At 33.0% G+C, this 25,257-nt stretch overlaps 1 protein-coding gene and 1 long non-coding RNA gene across 8 annotated transcripts in view; one reads left to right on the top strand and one right to left on the bottom strand.

Annotated features, from left to right (window-relative positions):
• Nucleotides 1-25,257, bottom strand: part of LOC102950023 (regulating synaptic membrane exocytosis protein 1) — a 221,074-nt gene that overhangs the window by 107,523 nt on the left and 88,294 nt on the right. For 3 of the 7 annotated variants that reach the window (XM_042986656.1, XM_042986649.1, XM_042986651.1), the window contains 3 exons: nt 20,931-21,002; nt 13,643-13,755; nt 9,668-9,697 (listed from right to left, as the gene is read on the bottom strand). In XM_042986656.1, the coding sequence (XP_042842590.1) occupies nt 9,668-9,697; nt 13,643-13,755; nt 20,931-21,002 (215 nt within the window). Of the gene's footprint in view, nt 1-6,536; nt 6,625-9,667; nt 9,698-13,642; nt 13,756-14,677; nt 14,693-20,930; nt 21,003-25,257 lie in introns of those variants that run through there. The other 4 variants (XR_006217713.1, XM_042986653.1, XM_042986652.1 and 1 more) reach the window with 4 other exon arrangements.
• Nucleotides 14,820-23,846, top strand: LOC122238670. The gene is made up of 3 exons (XR_006217714.1): nt 14,820-14,905; nt 22,345-22,403; nt 23,711-23,846. It is a non-coding gene; the product is annotated as an uncharacterized LOC122238670 (long non-coding RNA).

Genomic DNA, 25,257 nt, shown 5'->3' with positions numbered 1-25,257 from the left:
TTTAGTATAAAATTATTAGATGTTTAGCTTTGCTTATATTCAGTAAATGAGATAGACAGTATCAATCCCTAACATCACAGTTTTGTGAATTAAGCAATGATGCACACTTGCTTTGGAAATGTTGACAGGAAATGATAACTGTATGATTAAAAGATGGCTCTATGGAGATCTTGAGAGAAGTAGTTCAGAAATGTATACTTGACAGTATTAAAGGAGTCATAACAAGTACTAGAAAATAAAAGGTTACTTGAGATTAATTAGAAAATGAGAAAAAGCTATTGAGAAATGAGTAATATTTGCAGAAAGCCATAGGCAATACAAGAAAATGCACAATTATCTGTTCTCTGCCTTCTGCCTATTTTGTGGGTGCCTCTGGACCCTTGCTCAGTCATTTGCTTTGAATTTCAAGGAAGTTAAATGAACTGTATGTAATCAGTTATACTCTACACTTAAAACTGGAACTAACTCAAAGCCATCTTTGTGATAAAAGCAAATTTAAATGGTATTAGCTTCATATTCTCAATAAATTATACTAATTTTAAGAAATTTTTCACATTGATTAGCCCATAGCTTTGTGACCTTCACTTTTAGTATCATGAAATTCCTAGGGAAGACAGTAACTTGACACTGAAAAGATGATTTCTCAAGAACTACTGGCCTGAAGCAATCTGAAACAGTTCTGATGATTTTAGTCTGCCAGGACAACACCTCATGTCTCTAAATATGACATGGCAGCATTTAAATCTTTATTTTGAAAAACTGAAAACGAAATCATAAGTAGACAGGGGTAGCCTAAATAAAATAAATCCTAAAATGGTTTTAAATGACTTCATTTTGACCTTCTAAAAATGATTAATAAACTATCTTTATTCTTAAAGGAGTGAAAGTTGACATCTTTTAATCTGTTGAAGAAAGAAAATGCCCAAAATCTGACTCAAAACCACAAGTAGACTCCCTTGACTAGCCAGCAAAAATATAGTTGCCATGCTGTCCTCACTGCTTGCTCTCAGATTTCAAGAACAGAAGCAAAACGCAAATAGCTTATCATTTACTTACTCATAATCAAAAGATCAGATAATTCCATAAAATTTACATTTTTAAGTAGTTCTCATTATTTCCTTATGGTTTGTACATTAGTGTGTATTCTGAAATAACTTTATACAAGTTCTTTATACTTTTTACAGAGTTTGCTTACTTGCATTTTATTTTTAAACAATCTATTTTGAAATGAAATGACATTATTTCTGAATTATTGGTATGTCTATCTAAATAGTAAAAACAAATATATGAATTAAAATATTTATCACAAATTTGAACCAGATGACATGATTATTAATGTACATGATTTATACAAAATAACAGATACTTAGCAATGATAAAACTAAATTGCATCCTTGGAATATGATTACCTGTTGAGTATCCCAATATAAGGACAATGAGCCACAGCCCATAGAGCTCAAATATCTTACTTTGAAAAGAAGGATTACTAATCATCATTTAAAATTTTTGTATTGACTTTTAATGCTAATAGCAAAATTAAAATATGAAATATCTTCCAATTCTCCCCATAATCCTAGCATCAAATTCACATTTAGGAGTATCCTGAATATTGGCAGCATTGTAAACTAACAAAATCATTAAAATGCCAGTTGCTCGTTCTTTATAAAAAGAATTTAAACATTGGAGGACTTCTGGGTTTTAAATTTTTTTTAATTTCAAAACTGTCACATACTAGAGAGTTAAAAAAAAATACGCTCTCATTTTATACAACAAATGTAATTATCATGCAATTGCATTTAATCTTTTAATGAACATATAGTCATTAGATACAATATAGTCAAAAAAGGATGTTTGTTAGAGACTGTTTCAGCTAGAATTGCAGATAGAGTGACAGTAATAAACAATTTTTCTCTACCTCTAAGGTGCAATTAACACTATAATTTTATACAAAAGTTCTTTAAGTTGGAATTATTCACTATGCTTTCTAAAAGCTGAATGCTGTGTTTGATGTTGAATTGTGTTTTTTAAAAAAGCAGATTACTAACTTACTTAAAAAATATTCATTGAACTTAAATCTGTTTTCTTAGGTCCACTTTACTTTCAGTTATTTTTAAACTCTGGAATTTTTATCAAGTGAATGTCTATATATCAAATATGAACTCAACATTACAATTAAGAAAGTATAAAACTAGGACTTTTTTACAGGTTAATTTAAAATCATACTTGTGAAATTATTTCTTCTAAGCTCAACAGGGACTCTTATTAGAGTATGAAAGATGAGAACAGTAAATATGATTTTAAAGTCTATAATTTATTACAATTTTCTAGTGGAAAATATTAGATACTATTAAGAAGTCAGAGTAAAATAATTACTCCCTTTTCATTTTCCAAATTTTGTGATGTATTCTTAGTTTAATGGTATGGATGATCTTTGATGAAAGTACAAATAAGCTGAAATCATTTGCAAATACTGTGTTTGTGCCTGCATGAATTTCTTCCAATTTTATCTCTTTGTAAGACTATTTAAGATAAGGCCTGTGACTTAAAAAATAAAAAAAAATTAAAAGCTTAAGAATCTTTAATAAATCTTCCTTAACCCATCACTGAAAGCTATATATATATAGTGTGTACATATGTATATAGTATCACCTCCACTAAAAAGAATGTGATTTTTCTGGGAAACTCCTTTGACTTACCGGACATTTGTGATTTGCTTAAAAATATTTTAAATATTAGAGTTAAGTGTAATTTAAGATAATTATAATGTAATCATTATACTTTCTTAGATATATTAAAAATATTCATAAATTTACAATTATACAAAGATAAATTTGCTCTGAATCTTCATTTCTTCCTATGCATCTACAAATTAACATGAATTTGGAATTTCAAATATTTGTGTTTACAGGCAAAAAAGAAAATCCATACAATATGTCGTTAAGCCTTCAAATACTTTTGGGTATTCCAAGTGAAACAAAAGTGTAAAAGAGAACAGGAATAATAAAATTTCTATATTAGTAAATATATTAAAGTAAAAATATTATGATTATTTTACTTTGTAACAAGGTGAGCTAGTACATCTGTCAGTGGTGACACAGGATATTTGGATAGGATAACTAAGCTTGTCAAGTCAACTACAATGTGTTATCACACTTTGTGAACAGAAAAGTTAATGCCTCTGCTTCACTGCTATTTAGTAGTACAATGAGTCTTCAGTGATAATGGAGTCCCATCTTTGCTCTGATGTCTCAGAGAAAGCAATGATAAATGACCGCATATCTGGAATTTGTCAGGCAGAATGAAATAAATAAATGAAACACCTACAATGTCTCAGTTATTGACAATATTGAAAAAAAATTTCTTCTCTGAAGCATTTAAAAAATCACTGATAGTAGGAACTCAAACATAAGAAACAATATAATATGAAACATGGAGACTATAAAGTAATAAAAGATGACAAATATTTAGCTAATTGATTTTGTAACATTATAAACTATCCACAGCCTGAATAGAAAGATGGGTTGATATCTGAAAATTTTAAAAATGTAATACTAATCTCTACTAACAGTTTTTTAAGCTTTAGTAGAGCACATATTGTTAATATGTATAAACATTCTCCATACATTTGGAAGCAATGCGGCAAAACGGTAAATCCCAAGGATGGGGAATGACTAGGCATAGATTATAATCTTAGACCCATTACCATTCATTGGTTCATCAGTGTTGCCTTGATCAATTCCTGAGACATTTCTTCACTATGCAGTTGTTATTTATAAAATGATTAAGACTACTCAGTGTAACCTCCAGCTATTGTGGTTTATGATTTTGTATTACTTCAGAAGGGTATTAGCAAGGTAATTTTTCCATTTTCAAAAAATGGAAAGCTACAATAATGACTTTCTCACTTGCTCTAGTACCTAATTTCCAGCATTTTAAAATTTGCCACCTTGCTACAAATATAGATGTTAAGGGAACAAAATCACCAGTGTATTTTACATTATTATTTATTATTATGGTTTCTTCTCAATTAAAAAGTATTCCTTGCATGTTCATCTTATTTGTGGAGTCATACAAATGTAGTAAGCAACTCTGATGTAATACTAATATGTCCTCTACCTTCCACACACATATACAGTAGATGTACATGAAGATTTAATGTCTAGACTATTTTGACTACACAGAAAGGCCCAAATTCTGGGTCACTTTCTCAGAATAAAGTGCATTTCAATTTGCAAGGGTAGAAATGTGTCAAATGGTCCCCCTTGTGCTATTGTATGCTTCTCTTAAATATGAAGGATTGTGCTATGCTAGTAGGAACGATAAGAATACAAGATAACATCTGGCCAGCATGGGAAACATTAAACACAACAAGTAAATAACATGTTAAATGAAAACACATTGCCTTTAAAGGCTTTTAAAGAAAATAGCCTGTGTTTTGGTATATCACTGAAAGGCAGTATCAGCATAGGCAAAATAGGTAATTTGTATATATAATCACTCAAATCTCACTGCAGCCAAAGCCACATACCATCACTTATAGCATGCTGATTTTCACCAAACTGTCGAAAACAAAGCTCAGGATTTCCAATCCCAGACATCACTTTCAGTGTTAAAACTGTCAAGCACCAGAGCAACACTGAAAATACTAGTCCAACACCTCACAGGTAAGAAAGTCAGGCTCCTGATGAAAGAATCTGCCATTTTACCTTGCTCTTTTATGTTTCACAGGAATAAAAGGCTTTTTAAATGTTTTTCTCTTCTGAGAGGGAATACTATTTTCCTTATGAGACACTTCTTAGGATACAGTCTTCATGAAAAGCAGCCCAGGTAGGTAAGGCTTCTCTGGGAGAATAACAAAATCATTCCTCGAGGGGCCATGTTGCTTATTCCAAATGATCTTCAATATATTTATCCATAGTTTTCATTACACTGACGGCAATTACACTTCAGTTACACTGACGGCAGCAGTATCTATCTTGAAAGGTTTGATGTAGCATAACTACTAAATTCAATATCAATTTTTTGACAATCTCTTCCCTTTCTTTTGTAAAAAATATTTACCAATTTTAAAACTTGTTAAAAATACACTATTTAAGGGAAATATATGTTGTTAAAAAAATCAAAGAGCTTATGCAAGGCTAGACCTCTGTCTGCCTTTTAGTCTTCCTCTGCACTTTCCCCACAAATTCCAGGAAGAAAGGGGTAATAATGTTCTCCCACAATGAGGCATATATTGCAAGCTGAGCCTTAGTTGATGTGTTAAATACTCTGAAGTTTTAGTCCATATACTATTATAAATAACCACACATGAATCAGCAGAATGGGAAAATAAGGTTAAAACCAAGAGTTCTGGGATGCTTGGGTGGCTCAGTCAGTTAAGCCTCTGATTTCGGCTCAGGTCCCGATCTCGCAGTTTGTGAGTTTGAGCCCCACATCAGGCTATACGCTGACAGCTCAGAGCCTGGAGCTTGCTTCAGATTCTGTGCCTCTCTCTCTCTCTCTTTCTCTCTCATAAATAAATAAATAAACTTAGGGAAAACCCCCCAAGAGTTCTAAACTGTTTCACATGAGCTGCTTCACTCTCTAAAGTTTAAAGAGAAGGCTAGAATGACAACTATATTTATGGATTTGTGGCAAAAAAAGAAATGGATAAATTAGACACTTTTACTAATATGAACAGTCATTCATAAATATTCGTTATGTGTTCAAGAAAAGCAAAGCCCTGGAAGATAAAGAAACTTAAATCTTCGAAATCACAACATGATACAATAAGAGGAAATGAAATCACCTGGCCAAATATGCATCCAATAAAATGTAAATAAAACTGAAATCCTTTTTTACTTAGTGACAGTTAAAATAATGCTGCTTCTGAAGAATACACAAATTTACTTGTTTTAGCAAAAATGAAGTTACATGATTTTTTCCTACCGTTTTACAACCATAGTATACTCTTAACGTGCAAGTATCATGTATACAATAGCTAAGGTCACAGAAGATTATTAAAATAATGTTTTCCACTTTTTTATATGAATTGCATCTAATTAAGGTTAATGCTTAAGAGTTCCAGAAAAATTATAAGTTTTTTTTTTTTTGCATAAGTTAGCATTCCAACTGTTCTTGTCAACATTTAAGGAAGGAAATTATAGGTAACTGATTGGAGCATTTTTTTATAGAAACCTTGTACTTTAAAATACAGTTGACTAGAGATAATCTTTTAATAGCCTCTATGACCTGATTGCAATAATTATTATATATCTTATTAGTGAAACTGGAAAACAAAAAGCAACAAATGCCATTTACTCTCTGCCCCTATTCAAATCATTTAATAACTTGAACTCTAATTGCTGCTCATTCTCCATGTGTGTAAATTACATTTTTTATAATAAAGAAAATTCGTATTTGTATAAAAGAGAATATGATGTGTTTTGTTATGATTCAAAATTGCTTACAAAACCCAAAAAGTTAATGCGCTTAAGAAATACTATCCAAAGTCATATAAGTTAGAAATTTATTATGATAGTAACATTTTTTCTCACCTTGATGTCATTTAATTTCTGGTTCTGTTTTGATCTTCTTATATCATTATTGCGATGCCCCCAAACTACATTCATGGGCTCTTTAAAACTGTCCAAGAAATGTAGCAGAGAGGGAAAAATTGGCTTACTTTTAGAATGAATAATTTAAAATATGCCTATAAAGCAGTTTGTGAAGTCTAAAATGATATGGTTTCTCAGCTTTCAACATAAAAGAGGGAAGTAAAAGATAAATAATGTAGTATGAACATTTATAGTTTCTCAAGTTAACTTTTCAACCCCGAGAATGTGTTATCTTTACTCAAATGCACTGGTTTTATTTTCTCAAATTAGTAACTTGAGGGCAAGCCAGGTATTAGGAGATTTAGTTCAGTGGTAAAAAAATGGGTCTTTAGGGGGTGCTGGAACCCCTAACTGGGCCTCTCCAAGATCCTGGTGTTGTAAGTGGCAGATGTCACAGCAATATGGAACCCTGGACAGAACATAGGCTGTGGACTGAAAATCTGGTTCTGCTGTCCAGAAGCTTTGTCACCTTAGGCATTTCACTTAACCCCTTGACTCTACATGAAATAAATGGGTAATAATACCTCCCTTACGGCTGTACATGTGTTGTTACCATAATCATGTGGTACTGCGTGCAAGGTAGGTACTCAATAAATGCTGTCTGAACGCTGAAGAGCCGGTAGAGCAGAGTAGTTAAGAACAAGGTCTTTGGAGTGAGTCTCAGGCCCACCTCCTGTTCTACCACTTACCAAATAAATGACTGATAAAGGGCCAGATTTTTAACCTTCCTAAGCATTAGTTTTCTCAGTTGGAAAATGAAGATATTGATAGTTACCTCTCAGGTAGCGCTCTTGGCCAAGTCATTCACATACAGTAAGTGCTCAATAAATTTTATCTAACATTAAAAATGCTAATAGTATTTAACACCTCTTTTTATGTGCTTTACAAATATATGCTGAAAAGTTATATACCTGCAGTATATATAACTCCCCTGCAGTTAGAGTGACCAGCCACCCCCCTATGCCTGCAACTGTCCCAGTTTAAGCACTGGAAATTTTGCATCTCAGTCCTCCACAAACTGGGACCATTAGCTGTCCCTACAAGTTTGTCTACAACTCATTAAAAGCAAACTCTCATGAGGAGCCCCTTAACCTATATGGTCACCTAGGCATGGCTTGTCCCATGTGAGGACTCAAAACATCTTAATTCTCCAATACGATCCATCCCAGAAAAGATCAGCTCATAGCAACAGTTTCTATGCAAAACAAAACTGTTTCTTTTTTATGGGGTATGTGAACCTAAAATCTGACTTTATTTAAAGAGATTTCCTGAATGTGCTTCTATTTGTTCTGGGCTTTGAACACTTTCTGTGACTAAGCAATACTCCCTTCGATACCAGGAGAGAGATGCAGCATCCCCTGCGCTCTCTGCCTTGCCTGCATGCATTTTGGGAGGTACCTCGTTGGCTATTTTCAGTCATGTGTGGTTCCATTCTGTGAAGCATATCCATGTCCTGTGTGCAAAGAAAACTGGGCAGAGTGATGACACATCTCATCCAGAACACAATGACCTTGTAAAAATGTCACAATCTGTCACACTCTGCAGGGAGCCTGTAAATGTGCATACTTCACAGAGACTTTAGGTTGCACATCTTAGGAATTTTGTTTTGATTAGCTAATTATAGCTTTTGGGTAGTAATAATACATATGGAAGATCTCTCTAAACAATTATTACCTTTTTCCTTCTTTTGGCTGAATTAATTAGGTCATGGCCCATTTCTAATATAGAATTTTAATTTTTTTATCAACTAAAATTTACCATGCAAATCCAAGTAAATTCTTCTGAACTAAAGTACAAATGTATTGGCCATTTTTATACCACTGAATTTAAAGTTTATTTCTGATACCTGAATTAAAAATTCAGGAAGGCTGGCAATCTATGCAAAATCTAGGGATGTAGACATCTTGGATCTTACTGAATATTTTATTTTTTCTTAATATGTACTTATTGCCTAGTATAGTGTCTGCCAGAATATGCATTTACCAGAATATAGACATATTTTTAAAAATTCAAATTAAATAAGTAATTGAATATTATCTCCCATTTTCACTCTGTAATACTGAGATATATAACAATACCTGAATATACTAGGATTTAGGGATAATGTAGTTGGGATTTGTGCTTATTAAAACAGGATATACTAAAGTATAGTGGAAGGAGGTCAAAAGTGAGAGACCTGGGCTTATAGTCTACTATCCATCAGCAGTGTAAGTCTCTTAATCTCTCATAATCTGAGTTTTATCATTCGTAAAGTAGGGATGATGCTACTCTCAGGACTAATTTTTAGGCTTACTACGTCCACCAAATTAATTCAATCATTAATCCACAATACTGAGTAAATGTACTTTTATTACACTATACAGTATTATTTAATTTTTAACTATTATTAATAATATTATTTCATTAAGCTAAAAACTCATATTCAAATACTTAATTATCAGGTCAACAGTAATACTGAATAGGAAATAGTATTAGCAGCACATGAGAGCAGGTCAAGGTATATGTGTGCTTGAAACTCAAGTCTGAAGACCAAAACTCAACTGTGATCCAAAAGATAAGGTTGGAGGTTACCAATGTGCCAACAAAGCAGTTTAAGTGGGCCAAGAGAAGTAACATTTAAGCATCCATTTCCTAGATGCATGATTGCAGTGGGGACCAAACATTCTACAATATTAGTGCTATTAAAAAGGAAAATCCAGGGATTTTCTATTCCTTTACTGGAGACATTACCCTGAACAGAAAGTAAGAATTAAACCCTTTACATGAGAGCAGGGGAATGGAAACAAACAAAACAAAAATATTTTAAAAATGTGTTATTTTTCCAAAGGAATGGTCAGAGTAGGTAAATTTTAAGACAAAGCACTCTTCATTTTAATATTTTCCTCTGTAGTGTGAACTGTACACAATATAAAATACTTAACATAAAATGCCTTACAAAACACTGTAGGGAAAAAACTACCCTTATGCTAAATAATTTTGCTCATTATTTTAATAAATACAGTTATATAACTCACATATTATGAAAGAAAAGGAATAATATTAAATGGTTAAAAAGTTACATTAATATTTACCTTTTGTGGAAGAGTTATATTTTTCTTGTTCTTCAATGAATTAAATGCACATAATGATGGAAACAAAAGAAAGAAATCAGCAAATTTATAGTTAGACACAGAAATGTGAATCAACACAATGGCATGAATAATAAAAATGCACAACATATAATGTAATATGATAAATCACAATGACAAACCATGAGGAACTCTCAAATATGGTACTAAAATTAATCAAAGAAAGAATGAATACAATTTAAAGATTTAAAATAAAAACAGAAACATTGGGAAATTAATGTTTGGCATTGAAAAATATATTGTGTGGCATTTTTCTTGCCTTTTAAGAACAGCAAAATATTTCAGCACCAATTTTTCCTAAAGCATTCTAATTTTAATCCATTAAGACTTTTTACTGCAAGTGTATTAAAAAGCATACTTAATATTCATACAAACATTTTTATCATTTCAAAAATGATAGCAGTACAGATAATTTGAAATTTTATATAAATAATGAAAACCTGAATTCTGATTTTTACTAGATAGTAGGCATTTTCTCTTCACTGTGAAAATAGTAACATTTTCCACATTGAAAAAAATTATCCTAATTAAGTGATCCCTTCTTCCTTCTCAAATTAATATTAAAATATCTCAAACAGAAATTGTTCTTTGGAGATTATATTTCTTAAGACATTTTACAAAACTTTATATCTGCTTCCTTGTTGGTACACTATTTATTGAAACATAATGGCCTTTCTAGATATTTCCGAAGGGGACTACCATTAGACTGTTAAGTGGCAGATGTAACAACAGAACACATAAAATATAACTGGCACACCAAGTGTTAGTTTACAAATAATTTTTAAATACTTCTTTAGAAGACATCTAGTTGAGCACGAAAAAATCACTTCATTGGTTTCAGAAAACCATATAACATTTGTATGCAAACAATTATGTTGCTTTCAGATTCACTCTCCATAGGGCTACACCGGAACACAACTTTGTAATATAACCAGAGAAATTTCTTGGAAGTCTTTGCTCTCAATTATCACAAACCATTAGTTACCTAATTGTAAGGCTACTTTTTTGACTAATTTATCTCAAAATCTGTGTTGTGATCATTTCTCTTCTTTTCTTCTAAGCATAAATATAATCAGAATCCCTGTAGCAAGTATGCTAACATTCATAATCTTTAAAAGAAACTTCAAAAAACTTTTTCAAAAATTAAGTAAAAATGTCTTTTCAAAGGATGTGTTTGCCTTTAAATAGCACATATTGCTTCTATGTTACAAAGACAGAGTAGTAAAACTGAGTTACAGAAAATAAAACAAAACATGCATCCAATCTAATCATCCTGGCATGAATCCAAAACACAATCATGTAGGTAACTGTACCCAGAAACCATATGAATAACATTACTTTATAAGTTCATCAAGAAGTTGCATCACTATCCAGGAAACTAAACCATTTGAAATATTTGCTCTTACCAATCAACTGCTTATCATCACCTCAGTTCTTTTTTCAAAAACAAAAATAAAAACAAAACAAAAAAAATACTGTTAAAAATAAAAAACAACAAAAAACAACGAAAAAGAAACTTGGAGAGAAGGAAATCAAGTAGAGGCTTAATTGCAAATAAACTGCACTCAGCATTAACTTCATAGAAGATATAACTAACGTTCAAAAAATAATATCAAAAGAAAAAACCATAATTCTATGAAAGCCCTATGAACAATGAAATGAATCATAAATAGAACATGCTACATTCTTTCTAGTCCATGAATCAAATGAATATTTTACTTTAAAAAATGTATTTTGGGACACACAAAGATGTCATGTCTGTTCAGTGTGAAATAGATCCATGATAAGATGATGGTGGACACTATCATCATTTACCAAAGGTCCCAGAGCACATGATAAAATCATAAAGTAAAACTGACCTATTTTAATTATAGAAAAACACTTAGAGAAAATAACACGTTTGTTCTCATATTTTTAAAAAGTTTTATGTATATGACTGTTGAGATCACAAATTTCAGGAACCTCAAATAATAAAAAGAGTTTACTAGTATATTTATGATATTAAATATCAAAATAAGTCCATCAATTTCATCCTCAGTCATTCCTTTCTTCCCACCTCAATTCAATCCTTACAAATTGATGATTTCTCTGAAAGACAACTGTGAATATGAATATCATAAACAATAATGTTGATATTAACAATAGAACATAAGCTTTAAAAAAAAAACAAATCCAGCATACATTCCAAATTATTTCATAGAAGCAATTCTTATTTCTATAGAAATAATATAGCTATAACCTCACTGTATGCGTTATATGCAGTACCCTTATATGCTTTTGAACTTACAGAGTGTTTTAGCAACTGGAGGAAATGCAAAGAATTTTAGGAACACATGACTTTTTGGATATCGATCTTTGGCAAATTATGGCTAATAACACTGAGTTTGTAGAAAAATTCTAGAATTTGTAGTTCTTTTAGTTGTGCAACAGGAGTTCATGAATGGATAATTTATATAAACACCAAATTTTATTTAAAGCAGTTTCTTTCATCTGGGCTGTTGTTAATTTGAGTCATAAAAACATTATGAATTATCTTCTCAAAATGTTCCCAAAAGAGAAAAGAAAGTTTGTTAAACACGTGAATTGAGAATTCCAATGAATTAATTGCTATTTTAGAAAAGAAAGTCAGATTTTCACATAGCAGCATATATATCTTATTAACTAAATGAATACTCTTATAATAATCCTGAATACTGAAGCATGATATATCAGTGAGATGTATAATATTTAAAAATAATACACATCCTGAGTTTACCATAGTAGCATTCCTCTATCAGTAAGTTAATACTTCTTAAAATCTACACTAATCTTTCTATAACCAAGTAGTCTATTTATAAATTCTGCCATAACAGTCCTTGAAACAATGTACTTATCTTCTTAGATCATTTCTGTGATACTTGTGTGATACATTTCTGTGATACATTCAGTAAAGTACTTCAATTAAGTAAAACACATACACAGCTCCCTCAATACAGAATGAAATACAAGTTTTATATCAGCAACAACCAACACTGTTGAAAAAATATTCAAAATGTTACCCTTTTAGTCATTTTATGGGGATGAAGATTTTGAATACATGTTTTAAATGTGAGTCCATTGTATTTATATTACCACCCCAAAATAAAAATTATTTCACTAAATTACTTAACAGATCCCACACTGGTTATGTGATAACATATACTGATAAATCATTTCACCTATGGAGAATTAGGATAGATCTTGGGTCACATGAAAAAACACAGTGACTATTTTAACCTAGAATTTATATAATCTAGCCCAAATACTTTAGGGAATTTATTTCCACTGTCAAAACTTTTTCCTTCTCTCTTTTTCTATTTCTCTTTCCCATTCTCTCTCTTTCTAGGAAAATAAACACAATGTGTATATGCTTAAAATAAGAGAATCTGTAAGTAACATGAACTGTTAAAAAAAACACAAAACACTAAAATGTGTTCTCTAAGACATTCTTCATAAAAGTTGTATAAAAAACACAGAATATTGCAAATGAATTAAAATTAAAAAATACTAGTAAAGACTTCAATATGATCAAGTGTTTGTTTAAAAAATATTTTTTAAAAAGCTTAAATAGGCCCTCTCACACACATAAAATACCGTATTTTACTAAGATTTTAAAAATTGTGTTTTGTTTCTTTGTTTCTTTGAAAAAAGGTGTTTCTAGGGCTGATTTCACTCTCTTAATTGGCAATCTAAAATTCATTCATTCACTCACTCAGCAATGTTAGAGTATATTCCATGAACCACTACCGTTAGGTTCTGGGAATAAAATTTCAAGAAACAAAATCTTAGGATTCTGCAAACTACATAAATCAAAGTACTATTCATTTAATAAAAGGAGTATAAAAAGAGGTGGTTCTCAAATCCAAGGTTTTTGGACAATGATCTCTCTTTATTGGATACCTTGTTCTATACTGCCGCTTCTCACTGGCACCTGTGGTAGCTGCCGGCCCCTCCGATTGCTGAAGGATGTGTCTGCAGGAGGAGGATGGGTCGGACTTGCTTGTCTGTGCATTCTGTGGGCAAAGAACAAAGGGGGGAATGAAATGGTGAAATTCCAAGAGGGCCTGACAAATACCTTCCCTTCATCCTATTACTATTAAAATAGACATAAACCTCCTAACTCAGCTTTTGGAAACAAAATCAAATGTTTTTGATGGTATGTGTAAAAGAAATATTATAAAAAGTGACTAAAAGAGACAGGGATAATGTCTGTCACACACAGTTCTGCATAATGAATTTCTGAATTGAGTACAATTAGACTCCCTTCTATGAATTAACTTTCTATGAAATTGTGGCTTTCCATTAAGTTATCCATTTTTGGTGGTGCTGAACCAAATAATATATTGACTTACAGCCTCTGAACTCTATCATTGTGGATAAATTAGTTAAGAAAGGCTGTTGCCTAAATTGCTACAATTAAGTTAATGAATGTTTATATCTAGAATTATTTGTAAGTGATAAGAATAGTTCTAGCTGTAGACTTTTATAAATTACCATTCACTTGTTATTTATTTTTAAATAGGAAAAATCTTGACAGATATTAAAAAAAAATAACCTTAAGTACATGTTATAAAATATACTGGTGGAATGGTCAAAATTACAAATATAAATTTGAGAAGTGTGCAGATACATTACTACTGCACATGAGTAAGCTGACCTCCATCTGCTGGCATTCAAAAATTTTTTTAAACTAAAGAACTTTAAAATGCTCTTAAGATTTTATTGAACACATACAAAAATTTTTTTTTTAATTTCTCTTATACTTTTTAAAGAAAATACACATTTAATTCTCCAGGTAATTTCTCATAAAGAATTTCACATAATTAAAAAAAATATATATATATATATGAATATGCCACAAACAGATGGAAGGACATAACACAGTCAAATTTAATTTTCAATGATAGCTAATCGGCAGGAGCTATAGACTACTACCAGCACAGTGAAGATAGATGCAAGTAATAGAGGATGTGGGAGAGGTTTAAGTGCCACAAAGAAAGGATTAAAAAATTATGGTGTCATAATGAGTGAAAGCATCAAGTGCTCAGGAAGGTACAACACCACACCAACACCTGGAGGCAGAACATGAATGCTGGGCTGGACACTGAATAGCGACCTTGTCAGAAGCGGAGAAGGTGGCGCCGACCCTCCAGGGGCAAGGTGGTGGGTAGAACACAGTGTTCTGACACTAGAGTGCTCACTCGACCTTGAGCGAGCGGGATGTTTTCCCCTAAGGACTGGCTGATCAGTCGCTCTTAGGGCTGCGTATCCCCTTCTAGAAAGGCATGGTGGGAGAACCCTAAAACATTAGGGCCAAAAAAGATCTTCAGTCAGCAGGTTCACATTAAGTTTGATACCAACACATTCGTCCAAGGAAAACCTGGTTACTCTTACAAGGCAGCGACTTTAAAAACCAGAAGAAACCCATCATCATGCAATCACTGAAACGGAATTAAAACGAAACGGACAAGTAACTGCAGCTATGCATGCCATGTGGTCTTCAGAGGGCTAATCCAGAAACCTCCAATGTAACAAATCTCTTGTTAAGTTGTACAAGGGCAGAGACTTCTGTCTCTTGTTTTTTATTGAGCTCTATCTCTAGTACCTAGAATACAGCTGTACAGCAAGCAAGAGCTCAATAAAGATAACCTGACTGAATGAATAAATACAATTAGAGTCATGAATATAGGAATACTTTAAGCATACGCCTTCAAGAAGAAACAGCACACTGTAAGACTCTGTATTTACAATGTTCATAAGTTTACTCTGCAATAGGAAGTCTATTCCAAGTAGGCTGCAAAAAGGAAGATATCTTCTGAGGTTAACTTAAGCAGGCCAACAAATTAAAATGATACAGTAAGGAGAAAGTTTCATTACTGAACTGACTAAATACAAATGGCTGATGTATGGATAATAACATGTCTTCTAAGATTAAAAATAAGTCTGAAAAGATATTTGTCCATATATTGACAGTTATCTTAATATAGGGTTCAAAATTATTATGAAATCAATTTACGAATTAAGGATTAAAAATTAAAAACTGATGTATGTGTATCTTGTTTAAAATATATACATGCTTTTGCCTTTTTAAATCATTTGCAGTTTGTATTTTAAATAAATGCATGTTTATGTACCCAATCTGTATTATTTTTTACAGTGACAGAAGCAAAGAAATAATACCTCATCATTTCTACAACAATGCTATAAAATTCACTTATCAAGTGATTTGAAGTATGAGAGTAAAAAATACATACTGCTCACTGGAAATATATTATTGTTTTATTCAAGTTGTATTCAGATTGACAATTTTTCTTTTAGATAAAATGATTTTCACAGCTGTAATTACTTTACTACAGGGTTATCTCCCCTATTATAGAACAAAAAAATGGGAAAATGTCAGATTCTAGGGGACAATAAGGTACAACTTAGATCTGTAATAATGTGCATTTTTATCTTCTTGACCTATAGATAGATGCTTCATCAGACCCTACTGCAAATCCTGAAACCTGGACTGTTGTCTCAATTTCCAAATTAAAAGAAAAAAGAACTAACTATACATACTAAGATTGTTCATTTATTCTAAATAGACTTTTCACATTAACTTAACTCTATAGAATTACTTTATATGGAAAGGATTACATGATCAAATCCTTTCTATTGGTAAAGAATGAGTTTTTATCTATTACTCTTTAAAAACCATGGTCATGAGAATAAACTTCAAGCAATCTTTGCTCAAAATACACTTTCTTAGTGTAGTCTGAAAATCGAGTAACACAGTTTTCACCCTAGTATTGAGAAATTTCATTTCAAATTCACTAAAATCTTGCTTCATTCCTTAATGCAATTTGTAAGCATTAAAAGAACTACTTAAATGTGACTTGAAATGTGAAAACTTTAGGTGGCTCTTATATGGCACCAAACTAAATGGCAAAGATATAGAAAGCAATTTTGGAGCAGATAAATGGTTTTCTAGGTCAGTATTATACCGATCAAGACTACATGACTTAGTGTTCCCATCTCCAAAGTCATGAGCTTGCAGTGTCTGAGCACAGCTTGTAGTGTTTACGGTCCATCATTTCGCACAAGATCTGTTTTTTCTTTGACATGAACTAAAAGTCCCTCAGTGACAAAGCAGTCCCTGCTGCCAGCCAAACTGTAATGAGTATGAAAGCGTAGACCAAAGGGGCAGTGTCAAAAACCACTTTGCCTGAGGAAGAGAGAGGTAAGTGCCAGAAAGTCTGAATTGTAGGAAAGGAAACTGAGGAGAGTAAATGAAAATGCAGAACTTAAGAGAAGAGCAAGGTTTGGAAATGAGAGATAATGGAACCAAGTATAATTCATTTTAGATGAAAGGAAAGGAGAATTAATCAAGAGATTCTGAGGTACAGAAGTGAAATGCTGACAAAACCCAGGCTATTGAGCCTTGATATTTCAATGAAATGGGATGTGCTAAGAATGTAGGGATGCATGAATGGAAGAAATTAGGAACAACCATATTAGAGAATGGAACAGGGAGTGCATGAGGGATGAGGAAAATGATGGTAACAACTTTTCTTTACTGAGCATCAATAGGGAGCCATCTATACATGCCAGGCACTGCATGTATGTGTGTGTGTGCATGCATCACACATACATACACATGTATGTTCTTCTTCTGATATTCTCATAACAGTTCTGAGAAGTGTCATTATTCCTATTTTATAGACAGAAAAACTGAGGATCATAGAGTGCCTTGTAAAAAGATAAAGAGCTAACATGTGGTAAAGACAGGATCCACACAGATCCACTGAGTGCCAATACTTGCTCCCTTTTCTGCCTATTGAGATAGGTTTGTTATATCACATTATGAGAAATGGCAAACCCTTGGATATATTGTTAATCTTATAAAACAAAACATAAATATATATCCAAATATCAACTTGTTTGACAAGGTTTAACAGAATTGTCTCCTGAGAGTTTACAGGAACAAAAGGTGAAATGGCATTTAATGAATACCTACTCTGCTATATAGATCTATAAATAACTCATAATTTTTAAGCAAAAAATAAGTCTTCTAGAGAAAAACTCCAATTCAAACCTAAGTATGTCTCAAGCTAGTTCACCATCTCCAAATGCGTATCTAAATATTTACCACTTAGTACAATCTGTGCCTACTCTCTTCACCTAAGACTAGGGTTTTGACTTGAACTTAAGTAAAACACATTTCTCACCAAAACCTGAGGTTGTCAGTCAGACATTTCTATTGTTGCAAATGGTCTTGCAGTAAATTTCTTCATTGCAGCTTAATAATATAATTCTGTTTTTTTTTTTTTAATGACTTGTTACGGGATGGACATGCACATGGTATTTAAGGTCAACAGTTCAAAATGGTTCCTCTTGTAATGGACATTACAGGCCTATACAGTCCCTTTCTAATAGCCCCAGTACAACATTGTATATACAACCAATTCTAAATACTAGTCCTGACAAATTATCCCCCAGGTAGGTTGCAGAGTATAGGTTCTACAAGAAGAAAAGTCACTAGGGTAGAAATGAGAAATGGTGCTAGCAGGTCATATAGCTGAATTCATATGAGAGTTAAGAGTCAGACTTTTATCTTACTAAGGAACTTCCCAAGAGAATCTGAAGCACTGCTTTCAATGGCTAGGCACAAAAGTCAGACATCAGTTCTGTTTATATTCTGTCTATAACTGGTCACCATCTTTCAAAGTATTTTCTTATAAGACTATTACTCATAAGGCCAAATTTGTTAAGGCCAAAAAGGGCCTTCAAAACTGATGACCATTAAATAGCAAATTTTGCCAGGAGCCAAGGTGTGGCTGTGTGGTATGAATCCTTTGTGTATGCTGTTAGCTTCCCAAAGGCCAACAATCAATGCCCAAGGCATTCATACTGTGACCTCAATTCACCTGAGGTTAGATGTCAACTCAAGGCATCTTCTAAAGAACTGAGAGCTGACACAAACCTAGAAAATCCAGGCAATTCTTCTTTTGTAACTAATTATTCTGCTCACTTGAGATATGATATATACTCTAATAAAAGTCAATGGAGAGCTTTAATTATAATAAAACAAATACGCACACTTAAAAGGTTTGAGTTTTCTACATTAAAACCTACTAGCAAAGTATATAAAGCAAGAGTAATATGAATATGGTCCTTAAGCAGCAAACATTTGAGACTGGGGAAATCAATCACATTCTTGCTATTCTTTTTGGAAGGAAGGAGGATTTGTATTTATTTACAGGTATTTTCAGTGTTGTAGAAGAAAATGCTCAAATATTACTCATTTGTAGTTAAATACCATCAGTTGATTCTAGAATCATCTAGCATTTTGTAAAACAGTATCCTATTGTCAAAGACTTCCTCATTGATATATCCTACTACAGAACTGCACACAGTAATCACTCAACTAGTAACTGTTAAGTGAATTTAAAAAAGCCTGAACAAAATAAAAATAAGACTCTGAGGAAAAATTTCAATCATGTCAAAAATAATTGAAATTATGTCTGTCTGTGAGGCAGGGGTCAGTGAATGACAGTTAAAGATTAAAAATTTGCCTAAGGAATTTAAGTCACTTATAATGCTAGTTAAGAAACTGCAGTTAACTGAGATGACATTAAATAATATGTAAATAGAAACATAATCAGTACTGTTTCATTGCAGTCTGTCTATCTACCTATCTATCTGAAGTGCTAGAGCTTTGTACTTCTTTCCTTTCTCGAAGCCTAGCTCCTTTGTAAAATTTAATTTCTACTCAACACTGTTCTGAATTCTCTAAATCCTTGTTCCATTGGGAATTAGATTCCCTAAATAGTCAGCATTTCCATAGATATTAACTAGGAAAAAATCCCATTCTCCCGTTATTCACATTCCTTGATGTAACTAATACCTATTCACACTTATAATCTCAACTCAGAGGTAATATCTCCTGGGAAGCTTTCCTCTTTTGCTGTTCACTATTTTATTCTTTGAACTTAGCACATAGTTGGGCACATATCCTTTCAATGAATAACTAAATTGTACAGAGTCTATCTCAATCAAGCCTATTGTGACAGCTTAGCTGGTGTCTCGCACTTGCCCTTGGATCTTTCAATCCACCTTACAAAATGTTGTTATAGTGTTCTATAATTCTGGAACTCAAAACCAATCATCTGTCTTTCAGCCTATCGATGGTTGATGGATGGATAAAACAGAAGTTGAGACTCTGTTAAATAGCACACAAGGGCATGTGCAACAAAACATCTAGGGATTTCTCCAGTTTTATTTTCATCACTCTCTCCCAGTTCCTGAAAGAATTCTCCCTCTCAAAATGTATACAAATCCCCCAAAATCAAGAGGAAATTTTAAGCCTCAGTGTTTCTCCCATTTTTTTTTTTCTTTCTCATGGGCTATTCTCTTCACATCTACTTTTATGTATCTAGATTTCACTCAAGCAATACCTTTTATGAGATATTTCCTGTTCCCACTCCACATTTTCCCGTGTTCCCCCTGTATCTTATGCATACCTCTGTAGTAATAGCTACGACACTTTAATACATTCTTTCATTTACATCTGTGTCCCCCTGTATGTTCTCGATAATTTTTAGATGAATGAATAATATGTTAATGGGACATTTGGTGTTTTTTAACAGCTATGTAAAATAATGTGTTAATATCTTACACCTAAAAATAGCAAAAAAATATGTAAAATTGGATAAATTGCAAAGAAAGGTCAGTAATTCCTTTAACTTTTACATTAACTCAGCAAGTATCTTTTATATACAAGTATAACTTAGACCTATTCACAGAAAAAAGATTTTTTTAAACATCGTTCAGATAAATAACACTCAAAATATTCGCATATCCTAAGTATTATGTTCATTGCTAACATTTAAATAATCTCAGAAACAAAATATTGATGTCCTAATATGTAAGTAGGAATGAGTACAGATTTAGTCCTCCTTAGTAATCAACATGATCACTATGAGAAATATATGAGATTTTTCTTAAACCCTAAGATTTAAGGGCCACCTTCAAATTACCCTTCTCTTGTTTTTTGAGGCCATTCCAATAGGCGAAGTTTATTTAAATGAATGTTTTTAAACACCACAATCTGTGCTTAAGAACCGATCATGTAAAATGAGAGAAGGCACCCTTGAATATATCAGCTGAAACAGAAGATGGCCACACAGCACAACACCAAGCCTACCTTTCTGCATCAGAGGCAGTGCCTTTCCTAGTCTGTTTTTGGATGCTAGATCTTTCAGACTTTCTGGAGTGCCTGTGGAATGAAATGTTAAAGAAATACAAAATATATGATGAATAGAGCTACAATAATATCATACAATGATAAAAGCAACAGGCATGAAAATGACAATTATCTTCTTTAAATGGTTTTGTCGGTCAATGCTTTTTAAAATAAAAACAAATGATAATAAATAAAAATAAAAATCAGAGTTGGTGCTGGGTGGAAGACACAAGTTGCCCAACAGGAGACACAAGAAGCTCCATTAGTCCAGGCAGGGTTGTTTGCAGTAAGGACTTAGTATGGGCCCCTGCTGAGCAACTTTGCCTCTCCTAATGAGTAAATAAACCCAGTGGGGAAATGTAGTGATGACAGATGTGATGACAGCAATGGTTTAGGTGCTGAAAGACCACAAAGGGATGACGTGCCCTCTATTTTACAAGTTGAAACATGGTGCTACAAAGATTTTTTTGTTATTCTTCTCTTGCAAAATATGAACTGAAGAAAAATACTATAGTGAAATATGCTTCACATCACTTTAAATCAAATATTAAAATTATTTCCAAAGTGATCATAACTATGCTTTTGCGACCACGTAGCATCTTAAAAAGCTAATCACATATCACAAACCAAACTAATAAAGTTCCCAGTTTACTTTATGTTCCAGAAGTAAATATATGTACACTGAACATTTACAACTTGAAATGCATTTTCCCAAAGAAATGTTTATAGAGAGCGTACCTCCCTAAGCAGCAGTTTACGTATGCCTATTTGACCTAAAATGTGTCTAGCCTACTATATATTTGAAATAAATATAAAATATTATGGTCAAGAAACTTATTTTAAAAAATTCCAGAGAAACCATAAAAAGTAATTTGCACTTTAATCTTGATAATTATGTATTTTTATCACAATAGTTGAGTCTTTAAACTTATGCTTATTTTTCTTTCCTATTTCTTCCAACAACAAAGAGAAAACTGCCATTACTTATTAATGCCAGATAATCTGAGTGTATCCTATATGTCAAGCCCTGCTCTGAAGCCCACTAGAAACACACGTCAAAGTAAAAAGTCCACCTTCATGGTGTGTATAGACTTCTGGGGCTGTTCATCTCTCCCCATCTCTTTCTCTATTGCCAAAAACTGGGTTCACTGTGTTGTCCTTCCAATTCAGGGTTTCGGCTGTGTGTTCTTCAGCCTTCTGTTACTGTGACATCTCACTTCTGAGAGATGAAGAAAGGGTTTAAGCAGAGGGGGGAACAATTTCTCACTTACCACTTTCCTTTACTATTTGGAAAAGAGGATATATTGAAGGACAGCTCTATGCCAGGCACTGAGGGAGGCACTGACTTATTTAACCCTCACAACTTTCCTTTCAGAAAGTGTCATCTTCATTTCAAAGATGAGGAAATAGACTCAGGACAAGGCTACTCAGCCAGTAAGTAGTAGAGCTAGGATCAGAATGTAAGTATGTCTGGCCCCTAACCTGTTCTGTCATATACTGTCCAGCAAAGAGAAGGGAGGAAGTAGATTCTGATTATGCCCTTGGGGTACACTCTTGCTCCAGAAGGGAAGAAAGCACGAAATAGGGTACAGGCCTAGGAAAGCACTAAGAGATGACCTCTGATGTGAAAGGCATATCTCCGATATTCTTATTTACTTTGTTGATCCTGTGATCAGGAGAGGTTGATAGTAGTGTGTAGAAGACTAGAGAAGTATGTGGCATGTGCCCAAAATCAATGTGAGATGGTTGTTGGGAAGGAAAGCTTGTTCCTAAGGCAAAGGGAAGGGAGGCATATATATAGCAGGAGCTACTGCAGGCCCAGTAGATATCTGAGCTCAAAATAAAAAGAAATATACCATTATGGGAAATTTATGCATTGTTCTAAGAATGCTCAGGGACTGGGAGGACAAGTGTTCCTTTTCTCATATTCAGCAGAAAGCAGAATGAGAGTACAGAGTTTTAGGCCAATTCATGAAACTCATTGCCATAAAGGTTTTCATTCCTTCACTCATTTATTCATTCAACAAATATTTGCTGGACATGTGTATATGCCAGACACTGCTAGTTGTCTGTGAACACATGCCTGTGAACACACACATATACACAGAAGATTTCTGCCTTCAAGTAATTGACATGTTATCTGTAGGAGACAAGCAATAAGCAACAACAACAAAAAGCCCACAAATAAATTACATGGCATATGAGAAGGTGACAAATGCTAACAACAACAACAAGTCCACTGGGGCAAGCAGGATCAGAAATGTGTGTGAGGGAGGGGCTTGGGGGCAGATGCAGATGGCCATTTTAAGTAAGGTGATCAGGGAAGGAGTCCTTGAATTGGTAACCTAAGATCAGGAGGGAGTTAGACCTGTTATATATCTAAGGAAAATGTATCCCAGGAAAATGAAACAGCAAGTACAGGGGCCCTAAGGCAAGTTTGTGCCTGGTATGTCCAAGCAAAGTAAGGAGACCAGAAAGAAAATTGTTGGAGAGGGAAGAGTCAGATGGCCAAGTTTGGCCATGAGGGGGGTGGTGGTGAGGGACGTGTAGAATCTGGTAGACTTTTGTACAAACTTTTTACCCCTGCACAACAAAAGGGTTATAGCATCTTTCAGAACTTGTCTGCTTTTGTTTCTATCCCTACTAATTTCTATTAATCTTTCTGGACCCCACTGAGATTTTACTTCTGTAAAACTTTCAAGTCTTCCTCTTCTGATCCCTATAATATATCTGTATTCTAGACTGATTATCACAGCAATCCAAAATGATGGTGGTGATGACAACAATGATGATGATACCAATGACATCTAACATTTACTAAGAGTTTGCTGTATGCTGGCATGACTGCTTTACCGGAATTAACTCATCTGATCTCACAATCTAGTGAGGTAGGTACTACTTTTATCCCTTTTAAAAATAAAAAGATTGAGGCTTAGAGAGATTAAATAATTTTCTCTAACGCACAAAGTCATTAAATGTGAAAACACGAGGTCAAATGAGACTCCACAATCTCAAAAGCAGTGATCACATTGCGTCTGTGACATAAATGACTCTGGAACACAGTAGTTAAAAGCATGGACACTGGACTCGTACTGTCTGGGTTAAACTGTCTGTTTCTGTCTAGCTGGGTAATTTTAGTCAAGTTACTTAACCAATTTGTGCCTCAGTTTTTTGTTCTTACCTGTGAAGTGGAAATAATACTACCATATCGCAAGTTTGCTAACTCTAAATATTTCAACCTTACTATTTTTTATTATAGTCTTTGCAACATTACATAAAACAAGCATTTGTAGTAGTTTTAGCATTACTTAGAACTAGCTAGTGGTAAGTGCTATAAAAGTATTATTTAAACTGATAGTTACATATATTTGTTTCATGAAGGTGAAGAATTTTATTTATCTATAATAGTGCCAAACTCAGTCACTGTTCCGTAACTGGGTGACAAAAATTCATGCAGTGGTTCATACATCTAATTTTTTATATTTTTAACTCACTTGTCAAGAATGACCTTTTTTTTTTTATCTCTCTCTAAATGCTATAGAAACTTGCTTTTATTGAAGATTCATCCTAAGATTTCTACAAAGGACAGGTTTTTATCATTCTTTTAACCATTTAAAAGGATCTTCAAATTGAGTTAACATACACATTAATTGTAATAATTCAGTATAAAGGAAGAATAGAGAAGAAAGTAGAAAATTCCAATGCCTTTTCCACTCCAAATCCCAAGTTACAACTATGAATACATTGCATATTTTAAACACAGCTTTTCTTAGAATAGAATCTTGCGACATGTGAAATGGGAAAGATAAGAACAATTCACGTACAGTTATGTACTATACTACTGAAACTGCTGATCATATAATCATAAATGGATCATAGTGAAATGAACCACATTCTACCTTACATTACTCTAACTTCCTCGCAATCAGGAACGGTATCCATCTGAGTTATCACTGTAACGTCAACACCTAGCACATAGTAGCTGCTCATAGGTATTGAATGAATGGTTAAAAAAGTAATAATTTGAGTTTTACTCTGTAACTTGAGAGTCTAAAAAAGTAATTAGGGTTACAAAATTCATTTTATATAAAATCAAATAAATTTAGAAATAAAACTTTTCATGTTTTCTGGGCTTCAGTAAAATACAAAATACCATAAAAATGCCATTTGGTTACTGCCTTATGCATAATGAACTGTCAGTCATTATTATTGGCCCAATATATGCATACAATGATACAACAAGGCAGCATAGACACAAGTGTAGTCTTCAAGGGACACTAGAATTCAG

Source organism: Panthera tigris, chromosome B2 (assembly GCF_018350195.1).
Source record: "Panthera tigris isolate Pti1 chromosome B2, P.tigris_Pti1_mat1.1, whole genome shotgun sequence".
NCBI lineage: Eukaryota > Metazoa > Chordata > Mammalia > Carnivora > Felidae > Panthera > Panthera tigris.
Note: the sequence above shows the minus strand (reverse complement) of the source record. Positions and strands in the feature narration are given on the sequence as shown.